Source organism: Hesperophylax consimilis, chromosome 21 (assembly GCF_061612785.1).
Source record: "Hesperophylax consimilis isolate HC1 chromosome 21, BYU_Hcon_1.0, whole genome shotgun sequence".
In the NCBI taxonomy this organism is placed as follows: Eukaryota; Metazoa; Arthropoda; class Insecta; order Trichoptera; family Limnephilidae; genus Hesperophylax; species Hesperophylax consimilis.
In genome coordinates, this window is record NC_142856.1 from 2687161 (window position 1) to 2707657 (window position 20497).

General features: G+C 34.0%; 2 protein-coding genes and 1 non-coding gene across 3 annotated transcripts; 2 read left to right on the plus strand and 1 right to left on the minus strand.

Annotated features, from left to right (window-relative positions):
- Window positions 1-1743: 1743 nt before the first annotated feature.
- TRNAR-UCU (transfer RNA arginine (anticodon UCU)) lies at window positions 1744-1816 on the minus strand. The gene has a single exon. It is a non-coding gene; the product is annotated as a tRNA-Arg (tRNA).
- A 3250-nt stretch (window positions 1817-5066) lies between these two features.
- Window positions 5067-9375, plus strand: LOC149413510 (uncharacterized). Its single transcript, XM_089644385.1, has 6 exons — window positions 5067-5178; window positions 5260-5397; window positions 5489-5814; window positions 6077-6487; window positions 7423-7986; window positions 9226-9375. Exons 1-6 carry the CDS (start codon window positions 5070-5072, stop codon window positions 9373-9375), a joined length of 1698 nt encoding a protein of 565 aa, XP_089500511.1. The 5' UTR covers window positions 5067-5069.
- An 888-nt stretch (window positions 9376-10263) lies between these two features.
- LOC149413511 (uncharacterized) lies at window positions 10264-18278 on the plus strand. The gene is made up of 5 exons (XM_089644386.1): window positions 10264-10441; window positions 12941-13028; window positions 14136-14267; window positions 15564-15784; window positions 18156-18278. The coding sequence occupies exons 1-5, from the start codon at window positions 10264-10266 to the stop codon at window positions 18182-18184; spliced, it is 648 nt and encodes a 215-aa protein (XP_089500512.1). The 3' UTR covers window positions 18185-18278.
- Window positions 18279-20497: the final 2219 nt, after the last annotated feature.

The following is a 20497-nucleotide window of genomic DNA, read 5'->3' on the forward strand; positions in this document are numbered from 1 at the left end:
TTACCCAATTTGGGATTTGTAGTTGAAGTTTTTAGCAGCCAGCAATTTGCACGCCATTGTAAAGAAGATTAGTAATTCATAAGCAAATTTTGTTTTCGAGGAGTGAATAGTGATATTACAATGCGAGTTGCCTGTATACTGTCAGATTTATTTATTTAAAAATTAGCGAAAGGAATACAGTCACGCTGCATTCCGCGCTTAACGCAACTTGGTTTGTTCCCCTTTCCCTGATTGGCCTTTTTTTATTAATTTTAATGTCTATGAATATTACCAAATTATAAATATTAAAAGTGGCTTTGATTTAAATATTACCCATTTACATTATTTTCATATTTCACTAGGACAGATTTTCTTTATAATATTATGTAACTCAGACAGAATGCTGTTGAAATGAGATCCCTGAGGCGTATGTGTGGTAAAACCATGTATGATGGTGGGAGAAATGTGGAGATCCGCAAAGAGTGCAAGGCTGATGTAAGCGTAGTGAGTAAGATTAAGAAAGGGACGCTTAGATGGTTTGGGCATGTAGAGAGTAAGGAGAATATATTATGATGCAAATGCGAATGTTAGCAGAAGTCGGGGAGGCCCGAGGAAGACATGGCACCATCAAGTGAATCAGATACTCTAGTCGTTCCATGTCAAGAGTTAGAATAATAGAAGAGTATGCATGAGACAATGTATGAATGTAAATGAGGCAATAAGTGTGTGCCAAGACCGCGTTGTTTGGTGGTCCGTCCTCTCTGCCTACCCCTGCGGGAACGGCGTGATAGTTGGACTAGTGAGGCTAACATAGGGCCGCCTCCGAGAGCCTTAGGATCAAAAAGAATGATAGTTGATACGGTCATGGGTTTTTTTTAGTTTGAGACGTGCCTCCTACCGCACTTCCAAAGTATCACCGATTATTTACGATTTATTTTTTTCTTTATTCAATCAATAGTTTATTACATGGGTTTGGATTTTTCTACCGCCATACTAAGAACATGGTCATATTTATTACCGTTTGCTGCCATGAAAGATTGTCATGTTGATATTTTGATCTTACGCTATCGTGGTATGTTGGGATGACATAATACTTCAAAAAGATGATTGTGCCTGCCCACTTTTCAACACCACAAACCGCCACTGCTAAAAACCATCTATCCAAATCCTGGTTCGTCTGAGAACAGGATCTTCAAGTGAGGAGGACTAAGAAAACATTCTGTACCTATCTCTTTTAATCTTATTAGAATGTCAAAGATACATAGTAATTAATATTTCAAAATTCATCTACTTGAATTACACTTTTGTTTTCGGTAATGAATTAATGCAAATCTTGGAATCGGAAATTAACCCACTTCCCGTCATCCGATCGAGCTAAAGCTCGGAAGATAGGCTCGTTGTCGATCAAAATGCATTCCATAATAATTAAATTGTAAAAATGATAATGAACAAGTTTTAGAAAGAGTATAATAATAAGACCAGTGGGAAGAGACAATGTACAAATATGTGTGCCAAGGCACAGTTATTGTATAGATTTATATCCTCTTTACATACAAAAATAAAAAGTTTCTTGCAGAAAAAACATGATTGAATGCAATATCATGGAATTTAAAGAAGAAAGAATTTTCACATAAGTCGCGCGTTTTTTACTGAAAATACAATGTTAAAAACATAGTTTATCTAATAAAATATATGATTTCTTACAAAAATAATGTTCATTGTTATAAATAAAAAAAACAGCAAAAAGATTGCAAAGAATGCTTGCATCCCTGGTGGGGATCGAACCCACGACCTTTGGATTAGAAGTCCAACGCGCTATCCTCTGCGCCACAGGGACAGATGAAAGAGACGGCGTAACTTCTCTATATGAACAAAGACTCGCATTATCGCGGACAGATGGCAGTCATTCTACTTTTTTTTAGATAGCGCAAATAAATAATAAAATGATCATATACGTACCTACATTATTTATAATATTAGGAAGATACACAAAAAATTTGCTTAGCAAAAATAACAAATTAGTATTTTCGATAGTTTATTTTATAGCCGAATAATGCTCTCAAGTACGAGTAGTACGACGCATTATGAGAATAAAACAACATTTTTATAAAGTTTTCAGCGAATTTACTGTGGACCGCAGCCAAAAATATTATTATCTTTACTTTATCCAAATTTGATTCATCTGACAAACTCTCGCTATTTTTCTTGAGAGCGAAAACAGCGAGAAAAAATATTGTTATTTAAATATTAATAAAGTAATGAATTGTTATGTTTTATACGTTATTTATACTATTTTTTACACCGCTGTCGCTCCATTTGTTGTGATTGTAATAAATGCTAGTAATAATAATACTGTACGGGAGGGGGCGGTAATCCAGGTATCAATGGCGGTGTGAATGTATGAATTTAACGTACATACTTATATAGAAGAATCCTATACGAATCAATAATAATATATTTTAAATTCTAATAAGTTTTTAATACATCCTTAGATTTGAAAGAAATCTAGTTTATTTTAGTTTTATTTATTAAAAGTGCGTTTTATGATCACTTATCTATCACCTGTCATAAATTGTTTGGTAAACAAACGGGTAAACATTTGCGACAAAATAATTCAAATTTACTTCCACCTTTATTAATTATTTATGCTTTAATAAATGGGTTGCATTTTGGTCAATCGTATTTAAACAATCTTTAACTTGTAATGGCCGACGACATAGAAAAAAACCGTGAAAAGATATTCGGCAATATGACCACAGATGAGTTTCAAAGTAAACTTTACGTTTGGTTTGAAGAAAAGGGTGTTTTATCGGATTTAAGAACTCATTTGCGGCATCAAATGATTAATGCTTTAAAAGCTACTGAAATTGGTATTTACTGTTTACTATTTAATTATATTCACTTACTTTTTCGTACTGTAGAAATGAAATAGGTAAGTATTTATTTATTTTTATTTTATTTTTATTACAAGATAATACATCACAAAATTTTTTAACATTTCGGGAAAAACAACATTAGAAAGGACAAGGCAAATAAATAAAATACATTAAAATAAATAAACGCAGATGTTATTATGGAGTTCCAGAGAAAGATTGTGTTAGTCATTAATGAAACTGCTAAGGAAATAGCTTTTAAGAGATTTTGTCAATGTTTTTTTGTTCGTTGCCGGAAGTTTTAAATTACTAGGTAATGCGTTATATTGTTTATGTGCAATATATTGTAAGGAGTTAATTCCAAATTTGGTCGTGTAAGTAGATGACGATAAATGTATTTGATTTTGTGCTGGTGTATGTCAGAATTAAAGACTGGTTTAGTGTTGATGTGTGAGGAGTGTTGAATTATTTGTAGAATGGCAGTTGTGATGTTATACTTTGGCAGGACTGTAAAAGGAAGTATTTGTGTCTGTGAGTATATATCTTTGACATGTGTATCCCATGGCAGATTATATATATTACGTACGGCTCTATTTTGAATTACTTGTATTTCGGAACTTTTTTTTTTGGTAATGGTTCCCCAGATACTAACTAGATAACTCAGGTGGGAGTGGATCATAGCATAATATGTTGCACGCAGTAAAGATGTGGGGAGCACACCTTGGAGTCGATAAAGTACACCGGTTATCGGTGAAATTTTGGATTTTACATTCTCAACATGGGAGTTCCACGAGAGGTTAGAGTCTATGAGTAACCCCAAATATTTCGTTACTTGAACATGTTGTAGCTTTTCATTTCCAAGAATGATATTCATACCCATGTTATCTTTTTTTCCGAAAGTAAGGTAATGGGTTTATTTAACATTGAGGCTTAATTTATTTAATCGAAGCCATTTAGCCAGCTTTGCGAGATCTTTATTCATTAGAGCTTCAAGTTCCTACAGATTTTTACAATGGTAGTAAATCACCGTATCATCAGCGTAAAGTTGAAGTTTTCCCGAGATGCCACATTTAGTTATATCATTGATGTATAGTAAGAAAAGTAGAGGTCCAAGAATCGAGCCCTGTGGCACTCCACATGTGATTTTTCCAACGCCGCTTAGGTTCCCTCCGTTATCGACAAGGCAAAATCTATCAGCTAGGTAACTTCGGAGGAAATTTAAGGATTTCCCGACTATTCCCAAATGTTCCATTTTTTGTAGAAGTATTTCATGATCTACCGTATCAAAGGCTTTTTTCAGATCTATAAATATAGCTGCCACATATTCGCCCTGGTCTATGTACTGCTGAATGTTAGAAATGAAATCGAAGGTGGCACATTGGGTATTGGAGTTTTTCCTAAAGCCATATTGCTGTGGTGTTAGGATATCGTTGCTAGAGATGTATTTTATCAGTCTATCTTTGATAATTGACTCGAACACCTTTGAAAATACTGATAAAATCGATATTGGACGATAGTTAGAAATACACTTCTTGCAGTCTTCTTTAAAAATTGGTATAATTTTTGCTAGCTTTAACTGGTTTGGAAATATTCCCGAGCCTATGGAGAAGTTGATAAGTTGGGTTAGGTGCCCCGCTAGTTCTTCTTTACAGGTTTTAAGTAGATGTGTTTATTTGTGTTTTAGGTCGAAAAGTGAATTCTGAGCAGAAGCTAAATCTGAATTTATCCCCAAAATACCAAGCTTTAAATCTCATCATAGCAGAATACTTATTGCAACAGGTCAGTCACATTGTTTACTTAATAATATTATAATTAGTTGAGTTTTTTTTATGAAACTGTCAACAAAAATAACCTTTTATAGTTTGGTTTCAAAAGCAATTTGCTGATGTAGGTCCATCTATATTAAATTAAACATAAATATACTCTGTTTTAAACCACCACTTACATTTATTTTTAAATATTGAGCAGTTTTGGAAGAACTCTGCCTTCTTCAGGATAAAATTAAAAACGTTGGAAGTAGATATTTTAATTTATTTTATAAATCTAAATATTTTATACTTCCATTGTTTGCATTGGATGATTTTTTAGGCTATTTTTTTAACGTAAAATCACTACCAAACTGTTGGTTATTTTAAATTATAATAAATTATTTTTGAACTTTGCTATTGTTTTCAGGGTTACCACTATGCTCTCTCTGTGTTTAGTTCAGAAGTCCCGATGCTTTCCTCCCTACCCCGGTTTGCCCGGCCCGCTAATAAAGGAGACGACCCTAAAGATTGTATCAAATTTAAGGAAAGAGATGTGTGGGATATTCTTGAAGCTTTGGGTAAGAAATATATGTTAATTTATACTAAATATGTTTGTAATTACAACCCAGATAAGTAATGAATTATTATTTATGTTTTAGGTTTACCCGTGGGTTCTGAAGAAGCTCAAATAATATATTCTGCATACCAATCAGAACGTGTCAATGACACACTTCTTGTCTGCCTGATCAGAATGTTACCAACAGCTCTAAAAAATAAAGAAATTTTAAATATAATGAGTAAGAACTGACCTCAATTTTATTTAAATCAATAAAATTGTTTTTGTTCTTGTAAATAGTATATTATTTTAATTTTATTTACGTTTTTCAGAAAGTCCTGATGTACATAAATGTGAATCTGTTGGTTCAAGCGGCCAAGGTGTTGATGAAAAACAGTCTGAAACAGATAAAATCAACGGAAATACTCCTGTATCTCACGCTAGTACAGCCAAGAAAAATAAAATTGATTCTGATTGTGGTGCAAAGGAGAAAAACTATAAACAAAGGAAAAGAAAAATTCCCTCCTTGAGCATTAGCGATGATAGTGACAGTGATAACTCTAAAAATTATCCAGATTACTGCGATTTAGAAAGCAAAGCCAAAGAAACAGAGAGATCTGTATTGAGTGCAATTGAAATTGAAAATGTTTTGGCAGAGGTATCTACAGTTTGATTTTATTTTTTTTTTTTTTATAAATTATCGTCACAACGGCGTTACATCCCAGGGTTCTCCCCACTGGTTGCGGTTTCTCGCCATCCGCCTCCAGTTCTCCCTGCTCCAATTATCTTCAAAACAGTATCTTCTTCGGTCTGCCTTTGGGTTGTTTCCACTATGGCACCCACGCAGTTATATTTGTTGGCGTCCTATTTTTATAAATGCCTAATGGATATATTTAATTGCTATTCCATTATTTTTTCAGCTACATGAAAAAATGCAGAAAGCTTTCGACCACGAATTGGAAGTTGCACGACGAGAAGAGTGGCAAAAATGCAGAGATGTCATAGAAACCAGAGAAAAAGAGATCGAAAGAGAACTGGAACTGGAAAAGTCAAAGATTAAAAAGATAGAAATGAAAACCAAAGACAAAATGCAAAAAGAATTAGAATTAGAAAAACTCAAATTAACTGAGCAACAGAAAATCAAACAGTTGGAAATGGAAAAAACTCTCGGATTGGAGCTAGAATTGGAGAGATACAAGTTAATGAATGAATATAGACAAATTGTTCAAAATAAAGGGGGAGATTTCTCAGAATTGGTTCAATCTCAGCAGAATAATTTAGCTAAAGCTTTCGAGAAAGTTGAACGCCAATCCAAGCGTCTGAAAGAAAAGGTACTACATATTTCGTTTTAAATAGTAAAATGTATCAAATTTACTTGAGTGCAAAATACTCTCAGTAATGCTCTGGTGAAAGACAACCAATTTTTTTAATACATATTTTTTTGTAATGTTGCACAAAAGTTTTAATTGCCCAAATACAGTGGAACTATGACATTCCCATGTTTTTGGGAAATTTTTTTGAAGGAAATGGGATAGGGAAGAGGTTGGGAAGTACCTGGCTAAGACTTTTAATTTTTCTCTGGCTCTGGAGCCAAGGAGCATACCTCTCTACCTCCCTCTTCCCCTTTTCTTTCCTCAATTTATTTGCACCACTAAATATGTCCATTATTTCCCTAACCACCGCATGTTTTGGCACACATTATGGAAATTACGCTTTGTTTCAAAAATTACTACAAGAAACAACTATTTACAAGCACAAAGTAGGTTATTAGGTTAATTAAGTAATTTTTACGCATTTAAATTTAAGCAAAACTTTCCATCCCAATTATCAATCCATAGAAAAAAAACCAAAATGGCGGCAAAGGGATTGTTTTAGAATTATTTTTTAATAATAAACTAATGTTTACAAGACAGGTTTTTATGCATAGCACAAAGGATAAAAAATTATTATAAGCAATAATATGAGCAGCTGACCGGCAATCAGAAAGCTGCAGGTTCAATTCCCGCGGACAGCATTTATTTTTTATCGGGAGATTTTTTCAATTAGCATGGTGAATTATCTTTTTATAAGGTAAATCTTGAACTTTGAAAAATTAAGAATTATCATGCATCTTTTACCATCAATCCCAATGTAAATCGTAGTTTCTTGTAAAAATTAAGTGTAATTTCCATAATCTGTGCCTATTAAAAATGTGGCGGTTGGGGAAATGTTTACCCTCAATATTTCCTAATATTCTAAATCTGCCACTTCACATTTTGTATTCTAGGAAGATCTTCTAAATAAGCGACTCAATGATATTGAAGTTAGTTTTCAAACAAAGTACAATAAAAATATTTCCAAAGAAACAAGCGATGTTGGTTCCCAAAGTTGTCACATCGATGAAAAAAAGCTACTAACCAAAGAGAGAAAATGTATTGAACATTTAAAAATGGAACTCGAATTGCTTAGACAAAAACTTGATTCAGATACAACTGGCATCAACAAATCAAAGAATTCAACCATAGATAAAGAAGTACAAACTCCATGTTCTAAAAACGTGCAAACAAGTTTAGAAAGTGGCAACACTGAATCTGATAAATCTATTGATGATTTTGAAAAATTGTTAGAGTCGAGAAATAAGCTTCGGAACAATTCGAATAAATTTTCAACCCAGTCAAAATGCAAAAATGATGTTGATTTTAGCAAAATTCAAGGTGTGTCTAGCAATGCGGAGTTTCAAAATCAAACTAATAACAAATTTAATGAAATGGGTGGGTCAGAAAATCCCTTAGGTTATGTTTTAAATACGCTGCATCAAGAAAATACATATCTTAAAGCTTTTACAACACAGGTATGTATTATTAAATTATTTGTAATACAATACTTTTTATTGCGATTAGTACACAAGAGTTCCAAATGCCTGGAACCAGTGAGAACATAGCAACCCCCATTTGTGGTTTTCTCTGAGGTTAAAAGAAGTGGGGAGGGGAAGGAGATATAAAGAAGAAGTTTAGGAAGTACTTGGCTATTTTCACAGATCTTTTCACTAATCACGGCTTATGCCATTTCAAGGAACGTATTGATTCTGATTGGTGTTCTTTCGATAGGGTGATACTGAGAGTATTTACCCCTCTAGAATGTGCCAATGCATATAAATTTAATTTAATTTACTTGCCCACACCGGAATTCGAAACCGCGTCCTATCGATATGAAGTCAAGGATTTAAACCAATAATTTAATTACTATCGATGATTCTATGGTTAATATTAGCACTTTATGTACTAATTTCCAAATTTATTTATTTTTACATCTATTATTCACTAGCTGAAGTCCCTGGAGTTGACCTTCCTCTTTCTTGTTTTGAAGGTCGAGTGTGCAAAATTTCATCAATCTCGGAATAAAACTGTAGATTTGTATAAAAATCAAGTCCACGCCGCCTGCCCGCCACAGACACTCTTATGAATAGTTTTTTTTATTTCAATATCTATAAATTCTTATTATGAAAAATTAGTAAACTTAGGTAACCAATACACAAGTAGTAGATGTTTTTAATAGCACCGAAAGAACTTACTGAAAAGCATTACACATTTTTTTTAAGAACAGACATATCATTTTGTTTTCTAAAGCCTCATTGTAAATTTAAGATTTGAATCAATATATATATATATATATTATAAAAAGTGCCGCTAAAACTCAGAAACGAGTCCCGGTACGATCAAGGGAGTTATATGGTGTGGTAGCCCTCTATCCCCCATCCATAAAGAAGGTTCCTGTTTTTACCTGAAGGGCGTGCTTTTGAAGGTATAAGGTCTGGAAGTTTCGCCCTCTATAAATTTCTAGAACAGTCCAAAACAGTATTCTAGAGCATTCCACAACGTTTCAGTACATCCCGGAACATACTGGAATGTTGTGGAATGTTTGTGAATAGTCTGGAACTTTTGGTAACATCTTAATATATAAAAATTCCGCAATACTTTGCATGGGCAACGCCAGTGACTTCAGCTAGTCTTTTTTATAAACAAAATATTTATTCTGTGCATCAACAAATTACCAACTTGTACCATAAATAAATCCTTTTTTGAAATTGTAGCAAAGACAACAGATCCAAGAATTAATTTCTAAGCAGATGTGTATGGGAAAAGAAGCAAGTGAGGCCAATGCGCAAGTTCAAGAGCTTTCTGCTCAGTTGGCAGAACTGGGCAGGTTTATGAAAACATCTCAATCGGAAAAATCTAAGTAAGTTTAAGTTCTTACACCTGGGATCCACACATGGCTATTTTTTATATTGACATCGCCTCATTATATGTTCATTTTCGCTGCCAGCAAATGAATTTAGAAGTCGGCCTACTGGCATTCTAAATACAGTCGATTCCGCTTAGTTGGGACACATCGGGCCACAAACATTTTGCCCCACATAAGCAGCCGTCCCAAATGGTAACCCACAACTCGACACACCGTTAAAAAGTCATAAGTAAATTAGTATTGGTCTCTGTTCCTTGGCTTTTGGCCTAAATAACCGGTTCTCCCCATAAGTCAGTGTACCAATCAAGCTGAATCTACTGTTCATCTCTTAGCACTTCACCTTGATTCTGCAGAAACGGGCCGTCCGTTTGATGGATTCTTCCATCTTAACAAACGGATTGCAATGTTTAGAGCACAGGCACCGGATGAGAATGCTGTCCTTGTTCTACCAGTATTTCAATGGACGGTGCTCGGCACTGGTGCACAGTTGAGACCAAAGATATTAGAATAACGAGATATGCTATGTTGGCCGCCGGACCGTAGGCGGAGTACTACCTAATTAGGGTACTTTGAATACTATCGGGACGTGTACGCACAGAAATCTGTTCTATGTATTAGTGCGGATACCTTAGCGTAAGCGAAGGTGTGCAGTAGTATTGGTGAACAAAACCGGCGACACTGGGCAAAACAATTCCACAAAGTATGAACTGCTCATAGCACATCTCGTTCTTCTAATATCTTTGGTTGAGACCTAACCTAACCTAACCCAACATGTACACAGTTGACATTTGTCACATGAGAATGGGTCATTTATATGGCTCGTTCTTGAGCTCAACAGCTCAGTTATAGAATGATTTGCAGGCCTCTGTTTTTCCTCTCCTAAAACATGGGTCTCTTCAAGATCCAGGTTCTCTTCAAGACCCATTTCTCTTCAAGATCCAGGTTCTCTTCAAGACCCATTTCTCTTCAAGACCCATTTCTCTTCAAGATCCAGGTTCTCTTCAAGACCCATTTCTCTTCAAGACCCATTTCTCTTCAAGATCCAGGTTCTCTTCAAGACCCAGGTTCTCTCCTTCCTCTCCACAAAAGTCCCTCCACACAGCATCCCCAAAGATGACTCTTAGGCTCTGAGTGGAATTATTTTCTTCAGGGCCTCATGTGTGGAATTTAAAAAATAGATGAAATATATTTTGTAAATTTTCAGAATCAAATCTGCTCCTGAAACCCTTCATAAAAAATCTGCTAGAAGGGAATCTATGAATAATGTTCAGGAAAATGAATATTTTCAAGCGCCAATATATCCTGGTAATTTTTCTTATTTATTTGATTGTTTTTGTATTTTACAATAAACTGACTTCGCCAAGGATTTAAAAACGTACTTAGTTTGTTCATTCGTTAGTTACTACTTTGACCAACTGTAAAGATAAGTGTGTTGATCTTTTTTTTTTTTTTAATGTATATTTTATTTAGTTATAAGAGTTTACATCTTATACCTAATATATTATTTTCTATGACTACTACAATATTATTTACTACTTACATACTAAAATTTAGATTTCACAACATTGAGACATAATCCACGAAAAACTGCAAGACTTTTAGCTTCCTTAACAATTACCGGGAGTTCATTGAACATTTTAAAACCTTTATAATAAATATTGTTTTGTGTTCCCGATAAATGTGTTTTAGGAAGCCTAAAATCGTTGCAGTTTCTCGTAGGATATAGATGAACTGCACTATTAATTATAACATTCTTTGACATATAGTCAGGTAACATTTTATTTTTTAGCTTATAAATAAACACTAAGGTATTATAAACTAATCGTTGCCACACACTTAAAAGATTGAGTTGACGTTGCATGGTTTTTATTCTGGTGTACCTGCTACAACACAGCATTGACCTCATGCCTCTGTTCTGGATTACTTCCATTCTCTTAATTTGGGTTTTGTTACTTAGAAATATTACACTTGTACAATAATTCAGATGGGATGCTACAGTGGTATTGTAGACCAATATCCTTGTTTTAATGTCCAATTTTCCTTTTATCCTACTTAAGAAATTAACCTTTTTCGCAATTTTTTTATTTAAAATTTCAAAGTTAGTGTTAAATTTTAACTTGTTATCTATTATGATTCCCAAGTATTTAATTTCTTTTACTTCTTCAATATTTTGATTGTCTATATTTAGGACAGTATGTACGTTTAGTTTTTTCCCTAATACCATGAATTTACTTTTAGTTACATTTAATTTCAATTTATTTATTTTTAACCACTTAGATAATTCATTAAGTTCATTTTGTATTTTTGACAACGCATCTTCAATATTATTTGCTATAATATATAAAAGTGTGTCATCTGCAAAAAGTTTGATGGAGCAGTACTTTAAGCACTTCACTATATCATTAATATATAAAATAAATAGGAGCGGTCCCAAAACAGATCCTTGAGGAACTCCAATGTTGATTTCTTGTTCTTCAGAGATAGTATCTCCAATTTTGGTTTTTTGTTTTCTATTTTTTAAGTAATCAATAAACCACTGCAATTCATTAGCACGAATTCCTATGTCCTTCAATTTCATTATTAGTCTTTCTCTGTCTATCGTTTCAAAAGCACGTCTAAAATCCAAGAACACTGCTATTGTGATTTTCTTCTGATCCATAGCTGTTTTCCATTCATTTATCACATAATTTATTGCTGTTTCACAGGAATATTTATTTCTAAACCCAGATTGTTCTTTTACTAGAATGTTATTTTTTTATATAAATTTACTCATCTGTTCTTTCACAATGCATTCTAGTAATTGTTCATATTTAGGCAATATAATAATAACAATAAAATAATTAACGATCTATACATCAGTGTTCAATGAAAACTCTTCCACTATACTTTGGGACTGCAGTATTGTCACAATCAAAAATGTACCAGAGTTTGGTACAGAGTTTAACCCTTCAAGTCTGGGAAGGACATAACCAGCCACATAAAATATATTCCTAGATCCTCTGAAGGACAGATCTGACCAGGGCGTCCATACATTACTAGTCACAAACATCATATTCCATTAGAGGCTCTGAAGGACAGATCTGACCGGGGCGACCGTACATTCTAAAATCATAATCCTTAGAGCCTCTGAAAGACAGATCTGACCATTCGTCCGTACATTATAAAAGTTTTTTTTTTTTTTTTCTATAATGCGGAGATATGTGATTTGTTCGTCGTTGAAAAGAGAAATACTTATTCTTCTCAGTAGTCTCTAAGATTTATACTTAATTTCATGTATAAAATGTCAGTGTATGATTCAAATTGGCGTGATTTTGTTCGTTAACGGTTGAAAGTTAAAAAAAAAAATTTCTTGTATAAATTGCATAAAAAGTGAAGTGTGGTTTTCTTACTAATTCGTATTTCTTATTACGACAACTTCTAAAATAAAAAATGTATATCACATTTAAAATTGCTCGGAAGTGTTCTGAAATTCCATGAAATTTAACCAAATCGAGTGGAATTTGTTGGTAAAAATATTTTAAAGCCTGAAGGGTTAATATTAATAACAGTCAATAATTTTACAGATAAAAGTGCAGCTAAAAGAGAAGCTAAACGGAAGACTATTCTGGTGGTTTCATCAGATGAGAGTACTTTTGAAGAAACTCCCAATAGGTTTGAATATATTTATTTAATTATGTATAAGAAACCTTTAAAAATTATGAAATTTGTACTGGATACAAAAGAAGAAAACTCCAAAACATTAGTCACCTTATGAAAAGCGACAAATGCAAGATTACTCAACTGGTAATCTAGATGATGATTGATGGAAGGCTGCGCATTACGTAGCGTCGAAACCTACGCAACTGGTACAAGTGCAGTTCTACTGAGTTGTTCCAGGCTGCATACTGCAGATTGGAGAGTGCCTGAGACCAACCTCAGAAGAAGAAGAATTTTTATAATTTTTTCCAACAACTACCATAATAAGTCACTATTTTTACTGAAAGCACAAAACCAAGGTCTATCAACCTCCAGTGTTCATATTTCAAATTTATTAGTCCGCCGCGTGCCTAGATTCAAGCTCTAAGCTTTGAACATTGACGGGTTGATTTATCTTACACGCTCGGTTACTTTACCGCCATTTAGCTTGATAGAGCTGACCATTTTACCAGTCACCAGGGTTAATTATTGTTGTTTTGAGATATTTCATTGACATTGTTTGTGATAAGTTTACAAAACTTAGTTTTCTCACAAGCGTAAACATGACACTAAGGACGAGTTCTTTCACAGAATTTAAACAATTCATCAAATTTCAAAGTTAATTTTAAAGATTTGTGAAAGTTCTAGTTTCTGTTGCTTTACAGGACTGAAATAATAATAAAATGCGAATAGAGCTTTCACAGAACTTTAATTTTAACCCTGAAATTTGAATTTATATGTCCGTGTGTGTGTACGTGATTGCCACCAAAAATTTATGGAATGCATTGACATTGACAACGAGTCTATTGCCGAGTTTCAGCTCGATTGGATGTCAGGAGGTGGGTTAATTTCCGCTTCCAAATATGCATTCATTCATTACCGAAAACAAAAGTGAAATTCAAATATATGTATTTAAAATATGAAATTTTATGAATCATCGATAGTGGTGTTTGTTTTTTTTTTACGAAATACCTGTTTTAATATTGTAAATATACTATAATCCAGGGCTATCACTAATTTAATGGACACATGCCCGGTTTTTTGTGTGGCGGATTACCGAGATACTACTTTATTTCATTCCAGGAGAAGAAGATCATTATCTAACAGTAGAAAGCCACCAAGAAGATTGAGAAAAGGTAATAAATCAACTGCCAAAGAAGAGGACACTAGTCCAACAGATGATGTTCTCAAAGATGCCAAAAAGAGACTTCAAATGTAAGAACCTGACAATATAATAATTCTTTTTTTTTAACCGCTTAATGCTTTTGAACGAGTCACGCTCGCGAGCTAGCCCGAGAGATGCTCGCCGGTTTTGACTCGCAGCGTTCTATTTTTAGCTAACACAAATAAGGCTCGTCAAAAGTTAGCGATGTATTTTACGCAGTTTCAATTTGCCTGCAGTTTGCCTCAGAGATCAGTCGTGTTTTTGAGCTGCTTATTTCGTTTTTACTATATTGTTTTCACATTTTCGTGTATCGTTTTAATTAACCTGATTTTTAACCCTTTTTATAAAAAAAACCCTAGCATTAAGTGGTAAGAAAGACAGGTTACAAATAACCTGACAATATTTGAAAATCTTATACTAAAACCACAGTAAGTAGAAAATGCTGCCTGTATCGTGATGGAGGACTTTGAACAAGTTCCAATTGAACTCGCCGTCCCAACTCAGACGCGATGCCAACTCAGCCACTGGCCGGTGATCAATATCCTTTGTATATTAATTCTGTGGACTATGGCATCTTTTGTTGGGGTATTTTGTGATACTGGAGGGAGCGGAGATAGAAGTAAATTGGGAAGAGGGCAGTTAGGAAGTACCTGGCTACTCAGATTTAGTCACTAAATTTAGTCACTAGTCTGAATCAATTTTAAGCAACATTTTGTTTCTGAATGGTGGTATTTCACCCGGGCGATACTGAGAGTATCTACTACTCTGATGTGCACACGGATTTGCCATCTCTGGGGATGCAGTGCAGAGCATCATTTAGGGAGAAAAAAGAGAGACTCATGTTAAAGAGGGGAATATTGTATATATTGTCTTACCTCATTTTTGACTATCACTTGATATTTTAAAGTTCTATAGCTAATAAAAGAAATGACCTAACATAGAAATTAAAGACAGTAAAAGCTGTTAAAATTTCATGATGCTATAGCTCACCATTAACACAAATATTCTGCTTTTTAGCATAGACAACAAGAAATGCAATGTAATTCAAAAGTCTGACCATTCTTTGCTTCAATTTTTAATACAAAAATCAGTTTTATCATCATTATGAAATTTTCATTTTGATAAAATAAAATGGTGTTATGTATATGATGTCAGGCAGTGTAAGAGAGACAGAGCGTGTGATGAATGGTCTACAACCAACAGGTACTAAGTCACTGGCGACATCGGTTTACAAGAAATAAATGCATTTCTGGTGTGTATTGTCTATTTTAAATCAACTTTTCAAAATGGTGTCACAAATAAACTTATACGTAAGTAACTACATAATAATGTTTATTTTATTACAGGTTAGAATTAGAGAGTGACGCGGTAGACCGATCATATCAAGAATTCAAAAGAAGACATTCTGTTGCAAACGTCATTGAAGCTGTGCCCAAAGTTAGGGAAGATTTCAGCAGAAAATCACAAGCAAACTCTTCACCAAATCCCAACTCCAAGTCTGTCTATTTCCAAGATACAAGATTCAATATCAAAACACCATCAAGTACTACTGTAGTTCACCAGAAAGGTAGATATAATCTAATTTAGTAATTTTCATTTAGTTGTTTTCATTTTGAGAGGCGGGTACGGGTACCGCCATCCCGGTAAAACTTCCATTGGATAGCCAACACCTCTGCCATAGGTCATACCAAATGGCAAGCTACATTTGGTGCTTATTTGTTAGCAGGGGTGCCCGTGTTCATAGGGTGAGGTTTTTCCAGGACTTGCGGTTTTCACCTCTCCAGACGGACTCTCTGGGGGGGGGGGATAACCACCCCTCATACCCTTTTCCTCTCCTCTCCTTCATTTCCTTAAAAGACCCAGTACACAGTATCCCCAAAGTCGACATAGGACTTGAGGGAAGTTATTTGCCTTGTGGCCTTCTGTGGAGCTATTGTAAAAAAAGTAGAACTATAGATAATAGAAACAAGAGATATTGGCAATGAACCATGAAAATTAACTATTATTAATTTTCCACAGCACGCACAACTCGTGTCGCCAACATTGTTTTCCCATATTAATTAGTTGATCAGTTGTTCGCTTTCGGGAACAGCTCGTATGGTCTCATAGAAATCGTTGTCTCCCTTACTGTCATGGTGAGAAATATGTTCTAAACGGTGTTAGAAAGAGAAAACAACACGCTTTATATTCAAATCTAGAAGTTAACCACGGAAGAATTAAAATGTACACCAAATATTCCGACCGAAATTTGAGAAAAATTTATGAAACTTTTTATTGATTGTTTTTATATGAAACGAAAAAAAATTGGAGGGACAGTAATGTTTATAATGCATTTGTCTAATAAAATGTGTTTTTTCAAAACACTAATTTTAGTTCAGTATTTAAATGAACAAACGTGAGCTTGAACACTTTAATATTTAAAATATTACATATTTATTTCTAATCGTAAAATTTGAAAGCTTATTTCATCACCTTTTAAAAACAGTTTTTAGTTGCGGATATGTTCAGAAATATTCCATTTATTTGGATTTTATTGCCAAGCGGAAATACTCCGACCTTCTGGCTGAATATGCCAGAGGCCTGAGGGGTTTAGAATTTTATGTAACATTATTAATTTGTACATTTGCTTTATAATTCCAATGATGTATATATTTTTTAAAATTACATTTAATCTAATTAATTTCCCCGCCTTTATTTCTACCTTCACCCCTAATGCAAAACTTTCACTGGTTCACTTACGCCGTTTTGATTGTCCATGCAGTTTGGTTGTAGTTCAGAGAAAGTCAGCACGCTTCAATGCCATATCTCCATCTTTTTTAAATGTCTATGGCGGTAAGCCATCATACGTGCATCATATGTCGAAGCTTAATGTCTAAGGCCCAGTTGTTTCGCAGAAATTCAAATATAACACTGTCATCAAATAACCATTAAGCGACATTTTGTTTTTTTCACATTTGAAAGGTCCCCACGTTAAAAACCGATTCTATATATAGCGTGTCAGCTTTCTATCACATTGTATTAAGCCAACCAGCTTAACAACACGATACTTGTTTCTTCTGCTGATCATAATTTGTTGAAAACCTAAAACGGACTTAGAACAAAATTTAAACAATTCATCAAATTTCAAAGTTAATATTCAAGTTTTGCAAAAGTCCTATTCAAATTTTGTTACTATCCAAGTACTGTGAAACAACCGGCGCATGATGAAATAATAACAGAACTTGAATTTTAACTTTGAAATTTGGTGATGTTATTCAAATTCCGTGAAACAATCTGTCATTAGAATCGGCATTTAACGGGAACCTTTCAACTATCAAAAAAACAAAATGGCGATGAAGGGCATTTGATGATTTTGTCATATGTGAATTTCTGCGATACTAACAGTAATAAATATATACTAACTGCGGGCCTAACAGTAGCCATTCATAAATTGAACTCTTTATTCGCCACAGAAGAGTACCATAGCAGACAGTACATACATTATTCAATTTCTACGGAAACATTCGACCTTCTGGTATTTTCTGTCACTTTCGTTTTCGTTTTCGAAGGTAGATAATTATGGAAGAATTTTAGAATGATAACCTATGATTACATATATTATGTCTATGATTCACAATGGCCTTCTGCTAAGTAGAGTATAAGTCCTATATAGTCCTCCGTTCTTCTCCAATCCTCTTACACGCAGTATGTCCACCCCTTCCTTGGTCTGCCTTTAGGTTGCTTCCACTGGGGAACCCACTTAGTCATATTTTTTTGCAACCCATCATCTGGCATTCATTCTACATGTCTAGTCCATCGCAGAATTGTGAACTACAGAATCTTTCAATGGCCTCTTGCTCTAAGCTTTTCGAATTCACAATTCATCAGTAATAGAGTATAATATTTAATAGTTTTACATTTTGAACTCAATATTTATTTTCAGGTCTTTCAAATTCCAGAACACGACTCGATCTACAAACATCTCTGAACTCTCTGGTCTCCCAACAGATTCCTTATTGCGAAAAGGAGCAGCAGATCCAATCACCAAATTACAATATTCTGAGGAGAGTTCACGAACCAACCATGAATATTGACAAAAATGTCTTACAAAATTATATTTCCAACGTCGACAAGATGAAAAAGTTTAGTTCAAAGAGCCCAAACACATTTGCCAAGCTTTCTGTTCACGATAAACTGCATAGGAGTGTGAGATCCATGCACGATGTATCGCACAGTAATAATTACACTGGGACAACAGCTTTTTTGTTGGAAAGGATTGAAAACTGTACATCGAACCCGCAGAGATTTATTCCTAAAATTTTGGAAACCAAAAGAATTAATATACTGTCGGAATCCAACGTTTTGAATAAAAGTAATGCAATTCAGAGTAACGCAGGTATTGAAAGTGGGAACGGGAAAGTATTGAGGCATGGTAAGGGAGTAGCAAAAAATACAGTTGGTGCAAGAAATACAGTTGGAGCAAATATGGTTGGCGGAAGTAATACAGTTGGTGCAAATAATACATTTGGTGCAAATATGGTTGGCAGAAGTTATACGGTTGGCGGAAGTAATACAGTTGGTGCAAATATTACAGTAGTTGATGCAGATAATCCAGTTTGTGCAAATAATATGGTTAGAGCTAATAGTACAGTAAATGATTATGAAAAATTCATTGGGCATTCTAGTGAACAGTATAAGATAAAGCCTTTATTGCATTGGAGGAATTTACAAAACAGCCCTAGAGACATTGAAAATGGAAATAATAAAACAGATGTTACTTTGAAAGCTAATGCAAGTCAAGGTGTTACTCTTTTATCTAGACATAATATTCCTAATTTAGAACCAAAAAATATAGAATTAAAGAATGGTGCAAAAAGTAAAGATGTTTTAAGTAATGAGCCAAGCGAAATAATTGGTATTGCAGAAAGTTTAAAGTTATTGAATAATGTCCCTGTTCTGGATGTCAATGAAAAACCTTTAAAAGTTCTGGACAGAGATAGCGTAAAGAGAAGGCTATTCGTAACTGAATTGTCTAACACTTTTAATGTGAATTCTGCTAACGATGCTGGACCATCTGTTGTAAACGAACCAAAGGCAAATTCTGCTGCAGAACAGAAATTTGATGACAACCATGAACCACCAAATTCTGATACTGTAAAAGATCTATCAAAAAATCTTTCAAAGATTTTAAATATCAAAGATTTGGATAAAATTAAAATGGATTTAGTTGACAGTGGTGAAAATAAGCAAGAAGATATTTTAGTGGCGAAAAATTGTGAAATAGCTTTGCAAGATGAAGATAATCAAAAAGTGGAGAAAACTGATGCTGAAATAGTCAATCTAACAGAGAATTCTGTGGAAAATGTATTGAAAGACGATGTTGATAATAAATTGTTACCCGAAGCTGTTATAAATGATGTTCCACTTGAAATAAGTGTTCATGGTTTGTCAGATATGATGAAAGACATAATTTTGGAGACTACTAAAGTGGTAAATTTGGAAAAAGATAAAGCAATTGCAGAAACTACAGGTGGTGTAGAGTTGAAATCAGAAGATGTCATTTCTCTACAAAACGATAAGCTAAATCTAACATTGGAAAATGTTGATAGCATTGCTGAAGATGTCATTATTTTTGAAGTTAGAGATAAAGTTGTAAATGAGAGTGATGTTGAAAAACTACAAGTGAAATTAAATGACGATACACAATCAAGTCTTTCTTCTGAAAAAATTTCTAATGATGATGGTGTTCAAGGTATTAAAAGTGACGTTGCAATTCATACTCCACCAGTTGAAGAATTTATTACCGAAGAGAAAAACTCTGAATCCGTAGAGGATGCTGCACAATCTGTTGAAGATGTTGCACCAACACAAGAAAAAGACGTGGCTAATGATACAGTGTTGTCAGAGGAATTGTTAGTTCCTTCTAGTATTGAGATGAGCAGTGATCGAAGCCCTATATCAGCTCCACAGGTTTCAGATGATAATGAGAGCTTCTGGAATTAGTTGTATCGAATAAGGGCTGCCCTCAGTTATTCTCTTCTATTGTAGGCAGAAAGAAATGTTTCATTAGAAGAACAATTTTTATACACAGAACATTGCTGATGGCCAAATTAATCAGGCAATGGTAGAATGTTGAATACCTACATTCCTTTTGTGCAGATTGCATAATTGCTTATCAATTATAATTATAATAAGAGTAGAATGCAATGTACTGATAAATCATTTTAAAGATACCCTTACTTATGTAGTGGTGTACAGGATGGATCAAAATAATTTTGTTTTTGGAAGATGAAGAATGAAA